This window comes from Solea senegalensis, linkage group LG7 (assembly GCF_019176455.1).
Source record: "Solea senegalensis isolate Sse05_10M linkage group LG7, IFAPA_SoseM_1, whole genome shotgun sequence".
Taxonomy (NCBI): Eukaryota; Metazoa; Chordata; class Actinopteri; order Pleuronectiformes; family Soleidae; genus Solea; species Solea senegalensis.
In genome coordinates this window covers 11632789-11651716 of record NC_058027.1, presented here as the reverse complement: position 1 = coordinate 11651716, position 18928 = coordinate 11632789, and the positions used below count along the sequence as shown (strand labels likewise).

Genomic DNA, 18928 nt, shown 5'->3' with positions numbered 1-18928 from the left:
AGGCATTGGTCAAGGCCATTCAAAATGAGAATATGATCATTATTTCTGAGCTTGTGTGAATCAAAACAAAATAGAATAATTCACTGCCATAGTTCCAAGTACCATGATAGACTAAATCCATGTGCTAATGTTTGAGAGTTATGTCTTGTCTTAGGAGACCACAGATTATGCAAGGCCCATAGTGTTTGCTGTTCAAGTGGGACTGCGAGATCCCGACCAAGGACCAGTTCTAGATGACAGCTGGCCAACTGTGGTGAGGACTGAGGTGAGAGAGAATCTGACAGAATATCCTCATGTGATTCAGAAATGAAATGTAAAGCATGGGATTAGTTTATTTGACATACAGAAGCTTCTCTCTTTGGTTAGCTGCCCTTCTGGAACGGTTGTGATGAGGATGACCGCTGCAAACCAGACCTTGCTTTGCAGAGTATGACCGACCTGATGACGAGAAAGTAGGTGCACACACGCCAAACACAGATATACTTGATTTAGTATGGTTGTAAAACATACTTTCCACAGTGTCTCCACAAAAAAGGCAATTTCAAGGTTACGGTACATTGATTCGGACATTATTCACCGTCATGTGATAAGTGATGTCATGAAGAAGTCAGAAATTACTTACTATTTTCTCTGTATCCCATAAGACGATAGACACTACATAAAACCATTATACTGAAAAATAATGTCTGATGAGGAGGAATTATGTCATAATATTTTAAACACACTGTGCTGTTTATTCAGATTAGCATCATGAAACTGAATTATTAGGATATAAAAATGTACCATTGGGGTGTACACAGAGCTCATAAACATTGTCTCTGTGATGCTCTTCAATGTTGTATTTCACTTTGCTTTCTCCTCCTTCCTCCCTGCCTCCCAGTCAGTTCTGTGCTCAGCCTGTACAGACGCGTGGGGCTTTCTGCCACCATTTAAATCAACAAGAGTCAGAGGGGAGTCTGCGGGTGATAGAGGGAAACAGGAGGAGGATGGTGGTCGATGTCCGACTGGAGAACAAAGGAGAAAATGCCTATAATGCTCGACTTAATATCACCTACTCACCCAACCTACGCTTCTCCAGCCTGATAGTCAAGGTACCATTGAGTATGATCACCATAAACTACTCATGTGCTGTCTTAATACTGTGTAAAACTTTGAAGAGTCTTGTTTTACTATCACAATGGATTCAACCAGCATATAAGATGATTATTTTAATGTATTGTTCCATAATAAAAACTAAACTGTTCTTATTTCTGATCCAGGACAACTCCGACATCAAGATTGAGTGTTTTATTGAGGACAAACTGCGGAATCAGAAGATCTGTAATGTCAGTGCTCCATTCATGAGGGCCAAATCTCAGGTGAGATACCCACTCTGAATTATTCATCTGTTATTAGATATTTAACAACGGACATTTTTCTTCATTTATATGAAAGCTTTCACAGATTTTCCAGGATTTCAAGATTTAGTCTGACTAAGTGGGAAACTGATGTAAAAATTAGTCTTTCCAACCACAAAAACTTAAAATTTATATCAGAGTTTCATTGAAACATAAGATAAAAATCAGATGAGATGCTTTCACTTCAGATGGCTATATTATGTGCAGCCACGTCAGAACAAACTGACAGGGGGTGAAAAAACACAAATGTGGACTATATTAGATCACAGAAGCCCGAAACTGGTTTGTGAGATCCCTTCTTTCTGTCGCCTGACATCAAAGTTAGGAGTGCCACTTCATACGTATATCCTCTTGTATTTAACTTATTCCCAGTTGCAAATGTGAGGAGGAAACAACTGAAATAACATAATGTGGAAGAACCATTTAGCAGCTGGATTCTCCTGCCTGCCCATTCATAGGTATTCACAGGTATCAATGATACCTGTTTATCTAAATACAGCTGCACATTAACTCCAGACTTCTGCTACAGTCAAAAATGTGTAAATTCAAATAAAAATACTTTTATCTATTTAACATTATTTATAATCATAATCAGACCAGTCACATGCTGTAAAGTCATGAATGATGCACGCGTCCATGAGAGAGATTTTATCTGCAAATATTATTCATACATTTTGTGGCAATGCTGTATTTTGTGGGTCCATTTTCCACCTTATTTCCTGGCAGCTATTCCCAAAAGTTAAATCAAGGTTTATTTATTTATTTTTCTTTCTCAGAAGGTCTGGTTAGCATTGGCATCGCTTTATGGGGCATTTTTCACTTTCCAAATGAAACTAGCACTTTTTCCATTTCTCTTGTCATTACTACCAAATTGTGTAGGACGTTCTTGGAAAGATGAAAAATGATGAAATTACAAAAATGATGAATTGTAAGGTTTTTTTTTTGAAGTATTTAATGTGATCCACGTCAGGCTTTTGAGAGCCCTGAGTAGATTATCTTATTTTCCTCAGCTTGACAGCTTGAGTTCCGTGCCTCCTTGGCCCAGCATCCCAATTTAAGGGATTAATACAAGCTACGCATTTGATGACGATTCAGACTGTAACCAGAAAAGAGGCAGAAACCAAGTGCTTTTGCAGTGGGCAAAAGAAAATGAGAGATTTTAAACATGGCAGATTGAATATACAGCAGTTTTTAAATGAAATTGGAGAGTAATAATAAAAGTGCAGATTGTAATGCACAGTAAACACTGAAAAGTGTAAACTGTGGTTTTTTATATTATGTCAGTGAGTCCTTGCTTTACTTATAGGCTTTTCTCCCCAAATATTTTAACTATATCTCATAGTCTTTGTCAACAACTGAAACTTGGTCAAACTTGGTTCATGTGATATTTGACCATAAATGATCGCATGTGCCCAAAGGTCCAAAGCCACTTACGTCATATCACTGATAAGAGCGACTGTGATCTGATATTTTATTAGTTCTTGTGGCCAGCACGTTTTGTGTTGGGAAGAAAAAAGAAAGAGGACACACCGCCACTGGCAGGAAAACATATTTTTGTAACTTAAAACCTATAGTATAGAGTTTGGAGAATTTCTGGGACATATGCCATAACATACTGTATCTGAGTCCAGTTATCATCACTCATACAGTTGTCTAAAAGTGGTTTGGTATGTGGTTATTATATTATTAAAAAGATACAGATAGAGTACACAGGCTATATAGGACAGAAGAAATGTTGTTCTTAGTAATTAAAAATACTTTTTTACCACTTTAACCCTGTGCACCAGGTGAGACGGAGTGAGAGGCAATGACATGGGTTTTCTCTCATCTGTTGCTGATTCTGCTGTCTCCAAGCTTTTCCACAGGCTTGTAATGTCAACAATATTTATGAGACTCTGCCCTTTCCAGTGTACTTCACAGCAATGGCCTCAAATTGTATTTTTAAGAGGGTGATGTTTGACGAAACTTCGATAGGGATGACACTGATCGTACATCAAGCCGTGCAGTTAAGACCGAGTGGATTATACGTCATCGGTCTTTTGCGCTGATGTCTGACCAGTATCCGTCTGTCTTTTGATGCAAAACTCAGCTGACAAATATGAGGTAATGAAGATGGTTGAAGGAGTTCAAGACCTCATCATTATCACAAACAATAGCCATCTCCTTGGCAACAAAAATATCACCATTTCTCTGCATCATTCTGGTCACTCTTTAAAACTCACTGGGTGATTCATACCCATTCATTCAGCCTGAACAGCATCCAGAGCCACAAGCCTGATCTGCTCTGGTTGAGAGCCTTTTAAAAATGTGGCAGAGAGTTGAACAAGACTGATCATTCGTCGGTGCCAGTGGCAAACCAGTCCAAACCACTGTTTAGCTGAAGGAAAGTTGAAAGTTTTTGTTTTTTTTAAATATCCAGTTAGCACTCTAGTTTTGAATTTTCCAGTTGCGTTCGATGCCCTGCAAACATTACCACTGCAGCAGTAAATTGAGGTTTTTCTTGACGATGTAAGCAGTGATATGGAACACTATTGCATTTAATTGTTTGGTAACTAACAGTGAATGATGTGGGCAGACTACGTGAACCCAGAGGAGGAAAAGGAGCTGTCGGTCATGTTCAGCTATTCTACCACATGAAAATCCTCCTGCCACAGACAATAACACCCTTCAAGCTCATACCACTTAAACACACATGTGTAGCCATCCATCCTCGTGTGTCTGCTTATTTTTATTTAACTTTCTTCCACATGAACATCACATTCACTCATTTCTAAAAGCAGGTTCAAAAAAGAACATTTGTAACGAGGAAGAAACAAACTCGTGAAAATAGTTTGTTATATTTAGGTATGAAATATGTACTGCACTGTATCTGTGGAGGATTAGTCAGTCTATATGGAGAAGGTAAGCTACAGTAAACTATGTGATACATCCGTCTCTGGTGAGATGGAATCTGTAAGGATTTCATTACAGCATAGCGGAGTGTAAACAACGTTCTGGTCTCTGCTGCCAATCTCCTGTTCTCTTCTGTTTTTTCTCTCCAGACTTAAGCGTCTGCCTCTGTTTTTATTTAGAATGCCTCTGTTGTTTGTCACTATTGGTTTTGTCTGTCTTCTTTGTTTCCCTTTCTATCTTTTGAGTAGTATTCTGTTCTGAATCCAATTCTCAGTGGAAGTGTGTGTGTATGTGTGTTCATGCGGGTATGCATGCTTACATTCTTTATTTATGATATGGTCCCTAACTTAGGGGAACTTCCTTGGCTCTCTTTAAGTAACACCAACTGTGCAGTTGGCTCTCTGGGGTCAAAACCTGGAGCTTATAGCAGGTAATTGCAGGCTTTACTACTTAATCTAAACTGCAGGCCCTTTACTGCTGAAGAGAATATACAGTATACCGTTTGCAGCAGTATATGGAGTAAAAAAAAATAAAAAAGAACCTTTGGCTTGTACTTTAAGTATTCTGCTTTAAAAATATAACGATGATGTTGAAACACTGAGCACTGATAAAATATATGAAATATTCAAGTATTTTTTGGGCCATGCAATAAATTAGTAATTTTTTTCCTACTTTGTATAGGTAATGTTTCGCCTGGAGTTTGAGTTCAGTCGTACTGTCTTCCTGGAGCATGTCCGAGTCATCCTGGAGGCCAACAGGTGTGAACATAAATTTTAAACCTTTTCCTCATGTTTTGAAATGTTTGAACACATTTTGTCTTCATATGGAGAGAGATGTGTCCTTATCTGACATCCAGAAAATCACAACCAGGCATTACTTTCATTACAAATGCCAAGTGGTGAGCTTGAGGCAAGCTAAAAAGCTGAAACCACAAATGACCTGCAGTGATAAATATTTTGTCCCACAGAATCGCCGTTGCTCACATTGTTTGAATGTCTTGTCTCCTTTCAACAGTGATGGCGAGGAAATGAGCACAGTTGATAATTTCAATGATATATATTACTCACTGAAGTATGAGGCAGATCTTCTCTTCACCAGGTTTGTCAATTATCTCTGAATGTGGAAGTCAAAAATGTGAATGTTTTTAACGGCTCACAGCTTGAAAGAAAATTAATTTGGAAAATGTTTGAGATTTTGTTTTATGTACATGTAATGTTTTTATTTTTATTCTTTAAAATACAAGGGATTCAAATCCCACTCGGTATGACATCAAGTCTGAGCTTTCTCTGGAGGAGCCTGGAGTCATCGGTCCTCCTGTCAACTTCACTTTCCAAGTGAGAGCCAGGAGCAACATCGCCATGATTTTTCCACTTTCAATAAATTTAAACACTAATGGGAAATATTTTACACCATTTGCTCTTTGTTGCCTCTCAGATCCAAAACCTTGGCTACTTTCCTGTAAAAAATCTGCAACTCATCATTGAGATCCCAGAGATGACGAAAAATGGGAACCAGCTCCTGCAGATATCTGACTTCTATATCGACAAGGCGAGTGTGGAGCCTCAGTGATTGATTCTTTAATTTGAAGTGCAAAAGGGGAATAAGATTAAGATTAATGGCCCATTGTCCCTCTTAAAAGTAGCTAATGTTGCTGCTCCAGCTCTTTATTGTTCAGTAACAATAGCCTCAGATTCTGATCAAACAGCCCATGGTCAAAAATAAACTTTTTAAGTTTTTTGAAAATCATCTATAAGCCCCGCTCCTCCAAGTTACTGTCACTTTACTTGTTGATGAGTTTGTGCTCATGCAGAAATATCAAACCCTTGCATCACGTAAGGCAGTCGTTTTTTTTTAAACATTGCATCCTTGTAGATATAAGCAGGACAAAGAGAAATGGAAAAGGTTATATTTCATTTTGACATTGTTTGGTTGCTTCACTTTTGCACTACCTGAACAGGCAACAGATGTAGATGTAGACACTACTACATACCCCCATTGACCCAGCCCTAGTATGGGTGCCACTGATGAAGCATATGGTTAATGTTTTCAAACAAGAGTCTATGTTTGTGTAGAGTTGGCTGGAGTTATTAAAATGTAACCCCACCCGAATCCAGCAGGGCTGCTAATATTAGCTTCCACTCAGTGAAGAAAAAACACAGATGTGTTACCTGTAAGCCCACAGTGAAGTAATACTAATAGCAGTACTTTGAAATGTATGAACTTCAGTGATGTTTAATTGCAGCCTAGCCTGTTTATTATACAGTATTTATTATTTATTATTATAATAATTCATTTTGGAGTGGACAACACACCTTGTTTTGTTACTGTCATGATTTTTGTTTTGGAAATGGTAACAAAGAACTCCAGACTTTTTTTATGACTTGAGTTTTACTGCAGAACCATTCACATAACTTCAACATGTGGAAATGCATGTGTCTAAATCTTGACAGCTGTGAAATGCCTTGTTATGGTTGCTAAGATATAATTGGTTAAGAGTTTAGCTCTCTACTTCACATTCAGGAATAACATTTGATCTTCTCATGAAACATTCAAGCTAGACAGCCAGATCACAAAATAACACATTGGAACTTACTGATGGAGGCAGTTGTGGATTAACAACTCCTGTGTGCTGTGATATTCAGGGAGAGAGTGGTTGACAAAGTGACACAAACTTCAGTTTCCAGGCAAAGATGACAAAGAAGAGAAAAAAGAGCAAACATATAATAGACTTAATAGACTTAAGAAGTCTTGGGTTATGTGAGGTGAGCGTCTTGCTTAGTGGATAAATTATTTCCTTGTGTCTTCACTGTCAGCTATTATTGTCAGTGAGAGCGAGCATTTCAACCTGGGACTTATCCTTGGCTGCTCCCACTCAGTCTCAATGAGGCTCAGTCCCTTTTATAAGCACACAGAACCAATACTGAACTATCCCTTTATGCTGTTCCCTTAATTGCACTGTAATATTCATAATTTATTAAAGTCATTTTATAAATGTCCCTTTCCCTGCAGACCTTAACCTGCAGCATACTAACAGGTTTCTTTTTACTTTTACATCACACCAGAGAGATGGTACGCACTGTTTACCACCACAACACGTGGCACAGAGCAGGGCATCGCCTGAGGACCTTTCACGCTTCTCTCGATTGGTAGAGTATAAACCAGCCAAATTCATTCTCAAATAAGAGTTTTATTTCCAGCGTTGTCTCTGGTTTGGTGTTGACTTGAGGTTTTATCTGGTTTCCACACACAGAACCGATCAAACACTTTGACACTGCCAATCCAGTGCTCAGTCAGTGTGGCATCCCATAGAGAGATAGCAGTCAGAATTGCGGGAGCTCTGCGTATAGATACGTTACATGCAGTGAGTATGAAAATCAAAACATGCACATTCGTATTGTGATTTTTGTGATGTTCCCAGCTTTTATAGCAACATATGCAGGCATGCATCACCTAATTCACATTCCTGTTATTCTGCTTTGATTCTGGAGTGATGATGAAAGCTTTATAGTCTTTCAGCTGTGTAATGTGTTTGTGAAGACTGACTGCTTGTTTTGATTTCATCGCCAGCTGAAGTTTAAAATCCTGGAACTGGTAACCAGTGCATCTGTGGAGCTCCCCTCCTCCAGCCCCATGTTTCTACATGAAGAGAGGCCTGTCAGACATGTGAGTCATCAGTGACTGATGTTGTACTTGAACTGTCTACGTCCCAGGTTTGACTTGAACTCGAAGCTGAGCTCATAAACGCATCATAGTTTAATCAGATGCATCCTCTCTCTGATACTTATCCCATCCATGTGTGAATGCAGTGTTTTGTGCTCAAGGGGATGCGTTTTAAAATGAATGGAAGCAATAAAATAGTTTAACTTATGTAATGGAATAATATAACAAAAGGCCCGTCTGAAAGAACATGCATGTGTTCTGCACTAGAGTCAGTCTAGAGGTTGCTATTAGAGCACATGTGCTGGGTGGTGCTCAGGGACCGAAAGGACCAGCGGCACAACACGTTCAAGCCTCGACTTGTACATTAATCTTTGCTGCCATCTACTGGCTAATACAAATAAAATACTCAGATACTTTGCATTTGTTGTACGAGTCAATTTATACAGGTTCATTTTTTTAAAAGAATCAAATAAAATATGCTCTGCCTCTGACTTTCCCTGACCTGAATGTAATCTATAGTTAACCACAAATTCTGTGATTCTATGTAATTCTACGTAATGACAGTATCACCTCATTGTCTGTAGTATTTAGAGGACGTTATACATTTAGACTAAGGTAAATTAAAAATATCATAATTATTATTGTGATAACTAAATTTATTTTATTCACATTTTTCAGGATAAATGGTGACACTGAGCTCAGTTTGTACCTGAAAGACAAATTCAAATGTAATTTCATCTCCTCTTGTCTGACAGATTATACTGGAGATAAGGAAGGAGGGAGATTACAGAATCTCTATCTGGATTATCATTGGTAGTACGCTGGGAGGACTCCTACTCTTGGCTCTGCTCAGTCTTGCTCTCTGGAAGGTAAGTCATTTTGTAAAATGGCAATAAATACATGTTGGACTGATTTGACTTGCTGAGAATAAGCAGTTCCATTCCTGCATCACAACTTGATACTAATTGATAGTTGTAGCCAATCCTAGTTTCTGATTAGTTGGATAGTGTGTTTAAAGCTTATAGAAAGATAAGACTAGTTTTTGACTGTGTTTTATATGTAACGTTCTATTTTTTATTTTTATTTTATTTGCTAACATTTTATATTTTGTATTGGATTTTTGAAACAAGTAACCTGGACCTTTTTGTTTTTAGAGTTTTTGTTGAAGTACCGACAGTGGTCATCCCCAAAATGCACACAAGGCTGGAGTCAAAAAGCTCTTGACATTTATTTATCAGTTATTTCAATTACTGAGAAATTAGTAAATTAATCAACCAGTCATTTCCATTTTAATTACATTTGGAGCCATTAGCACGGTCGCAGATCCTTCATCCTCTCAATTTCACTTTAGAATGAAACGTTTCTAAATTTAAGTTTCAATTAACAAGAAGACATTCTCCCCTATCTGTGTTCAGCAACAGTGGCTGAACTCATTTAGGCTCCATCACATTGTGCTCTGAAACTGTGGCATCACTTCACTGGTTTGCTCTCACTCCCCGTTCAGCTCGGCTTCTTCCAGAGGCAGAAGCGGAGAGATGAAGACGAGCCGGAGGCCAACGGGAAAGTGACCGAAGAGCGGTAACGCAGGCTGAGGGCTCCGAGCAAACGCCTTTTCCACAGGGGACCCCAACACTCAGGGACCAACCCACAATCCCCTGCTTCCCAACACCACAGTGGCACTGTGTAGACAGCTCCGCATGACGGCTGCAGCAAGGCTTTTTTCAGTGCACTGGATCTGTCCCGCGCCATGACCCCTGACCCGCAAGAGTCAGCACTGTCACATTCACTTAGCAATCCTGCACTGTCACGACATCAGGGCCTGTTCTGTTCACATATCCCACTGTCTGCTGCGTCGTCCCTTCAGCGACATTGGAGCTCTCAGTTTCTTGCCTTCAGGCTGGAGTTCTGGTGCTTTTTGACAAGAAAAACCAAGTGACAGAACTTTTGGACAATTGATATATGAATTTTCCAAGAGGTTCTGGCCACTTTGCCCTTGAGGCTCATTTAAGCCAGTCACTCTTTTGTCTTGTCCTCCTGTGTATTTATTTAACTCCTGAAGTAAATTTGTAAAGATAATAAAAAAAACCTCAAGGGTGAGTCACCCACAAGTGTAAAGTGACTATATTGTATATTGAATTCATCTTAATTTATAAAGACACAAAACTGAAGTAAAGTCACCATTGTCAAAGGAAGATTTGTGATGTTTAACTTTGAACGACTTGGTCTTTTGCTGCAGAGAAGAACTTTTGTATTACTTATGTCTCTTCTCTCGAGGTCACTCCTTTTCTTTTAATATTTTAATGCAGGATGGTCTTCAAACATTTACACAGATGCACTTTTACTTTGTACAAAGTTAACTTGAATTTTGTAAATAGACAAGTAGCTTTTTTATACCCTTTCCGTATTATAATAGTTTTCAGTATTTTCCCATAGGTTTATGGCATTATACTTTGTAATGTCAGCTACATGGCAAGATTGAAAAAGTCAGCTTTGTGATACTGAACCTGAACACGAGACAGTTTGAGGCCTTTTAACATGCACTGCATCAGAGCAAGGGGATGTGCATAAAATACTGCTTTTCTGGAATGAAGGAATTCATTTTAATTTAAAATTGTAATATAATCTTGACCTTATTATGTTAAGTGCCTTGAGTTAATGTATGCTGTAATTTGGCACTATTCTAATAAATTTAACTGAATTGAATTAACTGTTACTGTTATTTAGATGCCATAAAAATGAGTCAACATTTCCGTGCCAGTGTGACAAATGAATGTCTGTTTGTTCTGTTTTGATGAGGTGTGAAGAGACGTAAGACGCTGACAAATAAATCATTTCAACAGATGTGTCCATGAATGTCTCTTGAGAATTTCTCTTAACAATTAGTGACATGACAGTTTTTTTTAGGATTTTTTTTTAGCTTTAGCACAAGCAGCTGGAAGCAAGGAACAGTATTTGTGTGCATGTTAAAATAATATTAATATCTCATTTACATGGCACATTTTTCTTTCAAGGCTATTGAATTTGTTAAGAGGAGCCTATACATTCAAAATGCCATTATGAAGAGTGATTTCTGGCTAACTGCTTAAAACTGAGTCATCAACCACAGATAAATGATTTATTAACTCTTAATAGATCACATAAATCCACATGTAAAATCTCTTGGAATAGCAAAGTGATTTCTTTCAGCATAATTCAGACTCCATAATAAATGTGAGTGGAGTCATCCATCTTGTTTACTGATCATTGGAAAGAATATCGTTGGTAACGTTTGATCAATAGAAAAGACGACAATGAAACCAAAGGTATTTCCAATTTAAACCATGGTTTCTTATTTCCCTCTTTGCAAAAACCTAATCTGCCTGCAGACAGATGGTGGCTGTTTAAAATCTGCAATCTTAGTTACTGTGAGGTTTTCACTGATCTGTGCAATAAGCTAAAGGCAAATGAGAAATATTGGTGTAGATTTTCATGGTTTTTATCTGAGGTTTGAGTAAATCAACAATGAACCAAAGTGCTGTGTATTGCTCTGCAATCTGTCACTGACAATGCTACAGTGAAAACAATTTAATCCCCTATGGCAAAAGGAGACATTAGACTAATGCAGGCGCACACGTAATTGATTTAGTGAGGAAAAAAGAAAACACCTACACAACCCAATTACAGATAAAAAAAAAAAGGAAGATAACAAAGGAAGCACCACTATATAATAAAAAAAACAACACAGCACTTAATATAAGTGAGGCCATGTAAACGTGCTGTAGAACGTTCTGTGCTCTGTTATTTTGATTTAATTGTAAAAGCTGTATTTAGACCTCTGCAACTGAATCATGTCATTAAAAATGTGACTAAAGATGAAGACATGTGGATAAATACTAAAACTAAAATGGAGTATATGTATTGCCGTGTGTGTAGTTCTTCTCATTGTCTGCACAGTGACCACTTCAAAAACAAAATTGGAGATAAACACCTGCACGTGCACAATGCAAAGATGTTTGAAAGATGATGCCGTATCTGTGTATATGTGTGTGACATGCAGCACGTACACCTTCTCAAATGTTAGTACAGATTATGTGTATGTCACATGATTCAAATTCATCTGTTGCCATAGTAATGATTATGTTTTTATGAGTGGTGTGTGTGTGTGTGTGTGTTCCTGCATCATATGCGGTTTCACTCTAAAATTAAATTTCATTACACATTCTTGCTTACAATGACAATAAAGCTATCTAATCTAATTAGCTTTATGTAGTATGTATATATATATTGCAAATAAATTCTTTTTTCTTAGATATTTCAAAATTCTAACTTATCATCTCGACTACTAATGATAATTTATCAAATACAGTATGTCTTGTGTGAAAAAATAACCACCCAAGCAAGTAATGGTGTGTAAGAATTATTGAGATTAGCTGACATCTAATGGTGAAACTGCAGATTTCAGCAAATCAACAAATGGTGGAGGACTCTGCTCAGCCACCACCTCCCCTCCCCAAGAATGCAATCACTACTTCACAAGTCTCTCCCCACTTTTCTTACACTTGCTCTGTCATTTCAGCTTTTTTCTTCTTTGGTTTATGCATCAGGTTCATGGGGACGTGTTTATACTCTTAAAAAAATGTTATGGGTCATCAGTTCTCCTTGATGTATGGGAACTGGCTACTTTATAAAACATTTCATATCTTTAATGACTTTACACAATTTTTTTGACAAGTTTATTCCATATTTTTCATGACTATACAATATTTATTCACTCAAATGAGGGTGACTTCAAGCACAGCAAACCTCACGGAGATGCACACAAGTATACTCATACTTATACGAGTTAACTCAAATAAGTTGCTACACTGTAGAGTAAATATTGAATTGTCTCTGCCAACGAAACAGTGTATCTGAGCTATCCTGGTTTTCTTTTCTGTCATCCTCCTCCTCATGTCACTGGTCTAAAGAGATATTGACAGATTGTGGTGTATGCTGATCCACACTTCATTAACAAGACTGAGCAGCATCCCTGCAGACCAAACATAACAAGGACATCCCTGAACACAAGGAGAGTGAAGAAAGGGGGGGCCGGCGGGGGGCAGGGAGAGAAAAGACAGAGCGAGAGAAGCAGCTCCAGCTTCTCAAGACTCTTCCCTCCTCCTTTCTGCTGTGCCACTCATCAGAGGGTGCAGAGTATATGTTGTGGTGCGGATCAAAGTGACAGCGGAACCTCTGTCGATTGACTATTCCCCTGTGTCATCTGATGCAACCTATTGAATGTGAATTCAGCGTTAGCAGCAGTTCAGACTGCACATGATGGAAATTAGTTTTCAGTGTACAGGCCCATATGCTTCATTGGATACATTTATCTGTCTCATTTGCCCACACGGCATCCTCCTGCCCTTTCATTTCACTTCTCAAATGTCAAATATAATGATGCACCTGTAGAGAGATAAATGGTGGTTGTTATTTTCTCTCTTTCCAGCAAGGTGAGTGTCTGCGTTTTTTGGATTTGATATATTCTCTCCTGAGAGCAACATTTTGTGAATTGGTGGATATTCTGTATAATGGGCAAAACTATAGTGTAAAGCTTTGAGTGGTCATCTAAACCAGAAAAGCATGATACAGACCATGTATTACCAGATGGTAATATTTTTTAATTGACACCAAAGTCAAAATGACATTATCACAGTAATGAAAAAATAAATAAAATCATGGGCTCACTACCTCAGAGGGAAAGTGCCATTTATTTACAAACACGGTTAGAAAACACTGATTAAGTGTCATTTTAATCTGAAAATTCATTAGGGAGGTATTTTGAGGTCTTTTTTTTTTTTTACAGTTTAATCCTTTGTACAAAATCCCAGACGGGGACATCCCAGTGTCCCATGTCCCCCATCTCTTTGTCCCTCTCTTTTTTTTATTTCTTCACAGTAAAGTTAAGGCGAAACGTAACCATTGTTTTTTAAAAGAAAACAAAAATGCAATAGAATGTCCTTTAAAATGATTCAGGTTTACGCACAAATAATCACGATCACAGAACAACGAGAGCCAAAAAAAAAGAAGAATCAAACAGATCGCATTGTTTAATCAGACCGGGTTTGTGTGATGGATAATCTTGGATGAGGATAAACCTTTCCGGTCGATGATAGACAGCGAGTACTCTCCGTTGTCCATGATCTGGGGAGGCACAACTCCCTGTGTCTCTCCCTGTGTAAAGGAGCGCGTAGCGCAGCCCCTGCTCACGGATGGAGTGGAGCTTCTCCAAAACAAACCGCTGAGCATCTTCCTTATCTCCGGCCTCATCAGACAGTAAAGCACCGGGTTCAAACAGCTGTTTGCGTGCGCCAGGCACACAGTCAATGGGAACACGTACGTGTGCACCATGTAATATGTCTTATCCCAGTTGACTGCGTTGAATTTGACCAGGACACCCCAGAAAGTGATGGCATGATTTGGCATCCAGCAGCAGAAGAAAGATAAAACTACTATGGCGACAGATTTGGTGACTCTGGATCTCCGTTTGCGGTTGCCGCTGCCCATGCTGCGCTGTTTCACGAAGCGCAGTAGCAGCAAGTAGTTGACACAGACTATGAGCAGAGGGATGATGAAGGCTACCAGTATTTTCTGGATGTGGTAGAGAGCGAGCCAGTCGTGCCCCTCCGGGAACCTGAGAAGGCAAAGTTTTTCTCCGGCCACCACGGTCACCGTGGAGAAGATAGCTGTGGGAGCCGTGGCCAAGGTCGCAGCCACCCACAGCACCGCGCACACCCACTTTACGCACCGTGACCTCCTGTAGGTTTTTTTCTTCAGGGCAGAAGCGACTGACCAGTAGCGGGTCACACTCATGGCCGTGAGAAAAAACACGCTGGCGTACATGTTCATCACGGTGATGGAGAGGATGATTTTGCACATTGCGTCGCCAAACGGCCAGCTGAAGTCCAGCGCGGTGTCCACGGCCCAAAAGGGCAACGTGAGCACGAACTGGAAGTCCGTCACTGCCAGGTTAATGATGAACACGTTGATAGTGGACCTCTTTCGACCTTGCCTTAATCTCATGAGGAAAAACACGAGCAGATTACCAACCAAACCCATCGCGCAGACCACCGAGTACACCACGGAGATGAGTATCCTCAGGATGGGGGTGCCATCCGCGCTCACATCGATGTCTTCGAAACTAAAATTGTCATCCCCAGAACTTAGGTTGAGCGCCCCGCTGCTGTAGTTTAATATTTCATCCATCTTCAAAAGTTAGGGACCAGAGTAATCACAACATAAATACCCCACTCAAAAGTGCCCAATCACATAAATCACCATTCAGCAGGCATTTCATCTCCATCACACCTCTCTGAATGACAGCTGACCCGCAGTCTGCTTTTATACAGGTGTGCGCGTCCTCTGCTGCGCCACGATTGGTCCGTGAGCTGCAACAGACAAACAGGCAGCGCCTGTCATAGAAATGAGCACCAGCACCAAACACGCAATAGTTGAACAGGGATTACTGATTGATCTCCGTTAATTCAAATCTAGTTTTCACACAATGTCAACTCATCAGGACTGTTACGCAGCCGTGCGTAAAAGGGATTCATTTGTGACATCATTTCACCAGAAGCTTTCAGTGTAACCCACAAGAGGTAAGAGCAATTATTGTCAATAAAAAAAGAAAGAAAGAACTCTGCTGAGTGAAGGGATCTGTAATTCGATCATGTTCTGCCGATGCCTCTAATTTCTCTTTAACTGTAAAACTTACACGTGCTGAAAGCGTCATCCGCACACCAGCGCTCCACACAGATGCGTGTAGACGACAGTTCATTTGATGACCACGTCACCCACAACTTATGGATCAGAACTTCCCTCCATGAGTAATGCTCGATGATGTCTGCAATCTTCCGCTAGGGGGTGCGCTAAGCTTAAATAGACAATAATACAGTTGCATAATGTTAAAAAAAAAGCACCATCAACTTATTAATAGACAGCAAAATTATGAAAAAATAATAATACAAAAAGAAATAACAAATAATACCTGATCCAACTTTGTGTTTTAAAGTGCGTTTAATTTTTTTGTTTAAGGTTTTTTTTTTTTAGGATTAAGAACTGAATGACAGGTTTACGCAAAAATATTTAGATAAACAACAACAACAACAACACAATAACCCTTCATTGTTTCAATGGGTGTAGAATGAATCAGTTTCAGTGGGAGGAAAGATGTCCCAGATGTGAAAACTCAGACACGTCTCTGAGTTTGTGTTGAATGATACAGAACTCAATGTGGTCCTCATCTGACCCAGTGAGAACCCGATCGACCTCAGTTGTGGGCACTACCGCCAACTGGACCGCATCCCTGTATCCAATTTCTTGGAGGAGCGTTCCCCTTTAAGCATCCGGCCCTCCTGGAAGACAGTCCATTGTCTTGAGTCCACCCATCTGTGGGGGTGGTTCGCTGTGCGAAAGTTTGCAGAGAAAAGTTTGAAGCTGTCAGTGGCTGTCGGGAGGAGACAGATGGTGGACAGACGGGACATCCGCCCGTGAGCAAAAGTAAATACCGCCATACACACAAGTCCTTAGAAACACCGAGATATGCAACAAAGACGCGCCGTGGAGGCGCACGCTGTTCGGGCCTGAGCTGAGGATGTTTGCTGGGACTGTTTAGTGTCACAGTTTGAGTCCATGGTCGCAAAAAGAAAAGCGAAGAGCTGCATCTCGTCCAGCTGGAAATGATTTGAGTTGCCAGTTGTCGCGCTGACAGACAGACAGACAGACAATAGATGTTTCCAAAGTGCAAACCGGCCTCCTGACAAAATGACCCGTTTGAATTACGGGCGACAATCGTTTGGACAAAGAGTGTCTCTCTTCCACTTCTTCATCGCACTTCTGACCGTTTTGGGAAACAAGAGCCTGGGATTATCGCATGAATCAGGTGAGTGACCCTGAAGACAAACAAATTAAAGAACATGTAAAAATGGTTAGCGCCACTGTCATCACAAATTATTGTACCATTATTATTATTGTTGTTGTTGTTGTTGTTATCATTATCAGGACATTTATTTGTATTCTGTGCAGTGGTGTGCACAGACATTTCAGGGGACAGGGGCTAAAGTGAAAAAAGGGCACCCCTCGTGTAATGCAATGTAATAATGGCAAATATCAACTAACAAACTTGCATATTTCAAAAATGCAAATATTTAATGGACTGACTTACCAAGTTTCTACGTTAAATGAAGGACTATCTTAATCTTAATCTTATGACTGTTGCTACTCACAGATATTAACACTCCAGTGCATTTAGTGGACATTGTAACACATTTTTTATTCAAATTGTAAAATATACAAATGAAAAGAAAGAGACACAATTAAAAATCACTTTAAAAACGGGTCCTTACTCGATCACAGAACACCCTTACTTCTGTGCAATTTTATATTAAGGTGGAGGCTTCAAAAATGTCCAATTGATTTTCTGTCTCTCCCTCTCTGTTTATCAAATGTGTGTGTTTTGTTGTGCATAATGAATATGAAATCACTTCTGCTCTCCCTTCTTTGTGCGCACTGGCTACATCCAGTTGAGCCGAGGACAGGCACAATCAGGCCAGCAGTCCTCACTGTGAGGGGATGCTTGCATTGACAAGGGTGAACCAAAGCAATTAAACTTAAAGTTTACCTCAGTGTGGTGAGCAGGAAATGCTTATTTCCAAGGAACCACCAGAGGCGGAAACCCCATTTGCTCTCTGTGAAATGTCCTTAAGCAAAACAAGGACACTTTGCTCCTCTATGTCTGACATTGACCTCTTACCTTACCAGTGAAGGACAGGAAGCAGAATCTACAAGATGGATCATTAATTTCCCACGGTGGGGCTGGTTTCTACTTTGCAAAGTGAATTACAGGTTCACGTCGAGTGGAAATGTTCACATCAGAGACTTAATCCCCTCTTGTCTTCAAGGATGTACTCAGCAGCCTCCTCTCTCTGCAGTTGGACAAAGTACGTGGTTTAATTTTGGTAGGTGTAGCCTGAGATAATAGAAATAAACAAAACAATTAGTCAGATTGTTTGTCTCCAGAGGGGCAGTTAGAGGGGCATTAAGATGCAATAGTAAAGCATGAGAAATTGCAAAATGAACTCAAGCTTATGGGTATTTAAAAGGAAGGCTAATCAATAGTGCAGTGTTTAGCACAGTCACTTTACAGCAAAAAGGTTCTTGGTTTAAATTCACCTGCGAACTGACCATGTATTGTTCTCTCGGTGTGTGGTCCTGTGATATGCAAGTGACCCCGGGTCTTCATGATGTTCCACCTCTTGTCTGATATCAGCTGGGATTAACTTCAGCTCCACCTTGAAGGATAAGCCATGTAGATAATGGATGGTATTTGATGGAGGAATCTGAAGGCCAGGTCCTGTCTGAAGCTCTGAGTGCAGGGTTGTCTGCTGTCACACAGAATAGTTTATTTTTTGTTTAATGTCTGTTTGTGATACAACTCTTTTCCTCTATAAATCAGATTTGCTCTCTTGAAAGAGAGACACAAACCAAAACAAAGCATGTGACACCAGGGAAAGGCTCTTCCCAAAACAAACTAAGTAGCCACTGAAATAACTCTGGTGGTTTCAAACTGCTGATATACTCATTAAGTAATAATAATTCATTAATTTTATTTCTCACAATGTCTTCTTTTTCTGAGGATGGCATAGACTGATTGCCATGAAAAACAACAACTCTATTTCACATTTTCTGTTAGTTTTTCATGGCAATTAAGAGCTTATAGACCCAAAGGCACAGCTGTTGATTGAATAATGTTGTTTTTGTAATTAAAGATTGAGCGTAAAGTGCATGTGACCTGTGTGATGCTGAGCTCCGTAAACTAAAGCCCTTGCTTAAAGTTTAAATAAAAACATACTCTAAGGCCATGAAAACCAAACCATTTTAAAGCACTAATATAATCAGGGAGTACCATTTCTGCTAAAAAAAAGTGTTGCACAATGAACCTTCAAGGTGCGATTGAGAATTATTAC

General features: G+C 39.5%; 3 protein-coding genes across 4 annotated transcripts in view; 2 read left to right on the top strand and 1 right to left on the bottom strand.

Annotated features, from left to right (window-relative positions):
• The window catches only part of itga11a (integrin, alpha 11a), a 61909-nt gene extending 51111 nt beyond the window's left edge, over positions 1-10798 (top strand). For both annotated transcript variants that reach the window (XM_044029515.1, XM_044029514.1), the window contains exons 18-30: positions 155-265; positions 367-452; positions 881-1091; positions 1260-1358; positions 4971-5047; positions 5304-5387; positions 5533-5623; positions 5724-5837; positions 7352-7435; positions 7540-7650; positions 7857-7952; positions 8705-8818; positions 9454-10798. In XM_044029515.1, coding sequence (XP_043885450.1) covers positions 155-265; positions 367-452; positions 881-1091; positions 1260-1358; positions 4971-5047; positions 5304-5387; positions 5533-5623; positions 5724-5837; positions 7352-7435; positions 7540-7650; positions 7857-7952; positions 8705-8818; positions 9454-9531 — 1356 coding nt within the window. In that variant the 3' untranslated portion in view covers positions 9532-10798. The remainder of the gene's footprint in view (positions 1-154; positions 266-366; positions 453-880; positions 1092-1259; positions 1359-4970; positions 5048-5303; positions 5388-5532; positions 5624-5723; positions 5838-7351; positions 7436-7539; positions 7651-7856; positions 7953-8704; positions 8819-9453) is intronic.
• Positions 10799-13778: 2980 nt separating this feature from the next.
• Positions 13779-15256, bottom strand: rxfp3.3a2 (relaxin family peptide receptor 3.3a2). The gene has a single exon (XM_044029997.1). The coding sequence runs from the start codon at positions 15168-15170 to the stop codon at positions 14019-14021; it is 1152 nt and encodes a 383-aa protein (XP_043885932.1). The 5' UTR covers positions 15171-15256; the 3' UTR covers positions 13779-14018.
• Positions 15257-16374: 1118 nt separating this feature from the next.
• LOC122772208 (A disintegrin and metalloproteinase with thrombospondin motifs 7) overlaps positions 16375-18928 on the top strand; it is a 76181-nt gene continuing 73627 nt past the window's right edge. Inside the window, exon 1 of the mRNA XM_044029996.1 lies at positions 16375-16845. Within this exon, the coding sequence (XP_043885931.1) occupies positions 16728-16845 (118 nt within the window). The 5' untranslated portion in view covers positions 16375-16727. The remainder of the gene's footprint in view (positions 16846-18928) is intronic.

Excerpts from the sequence above, each read along its gene's own strand:
- rxfp3.3a2 (XM_044029997.1), bottom strand. The coding sequence starts at position 15,170 with ATGGATGAAATATTAAACTACAGCAGCGGGGCGCTCAACCTAAGTTCT.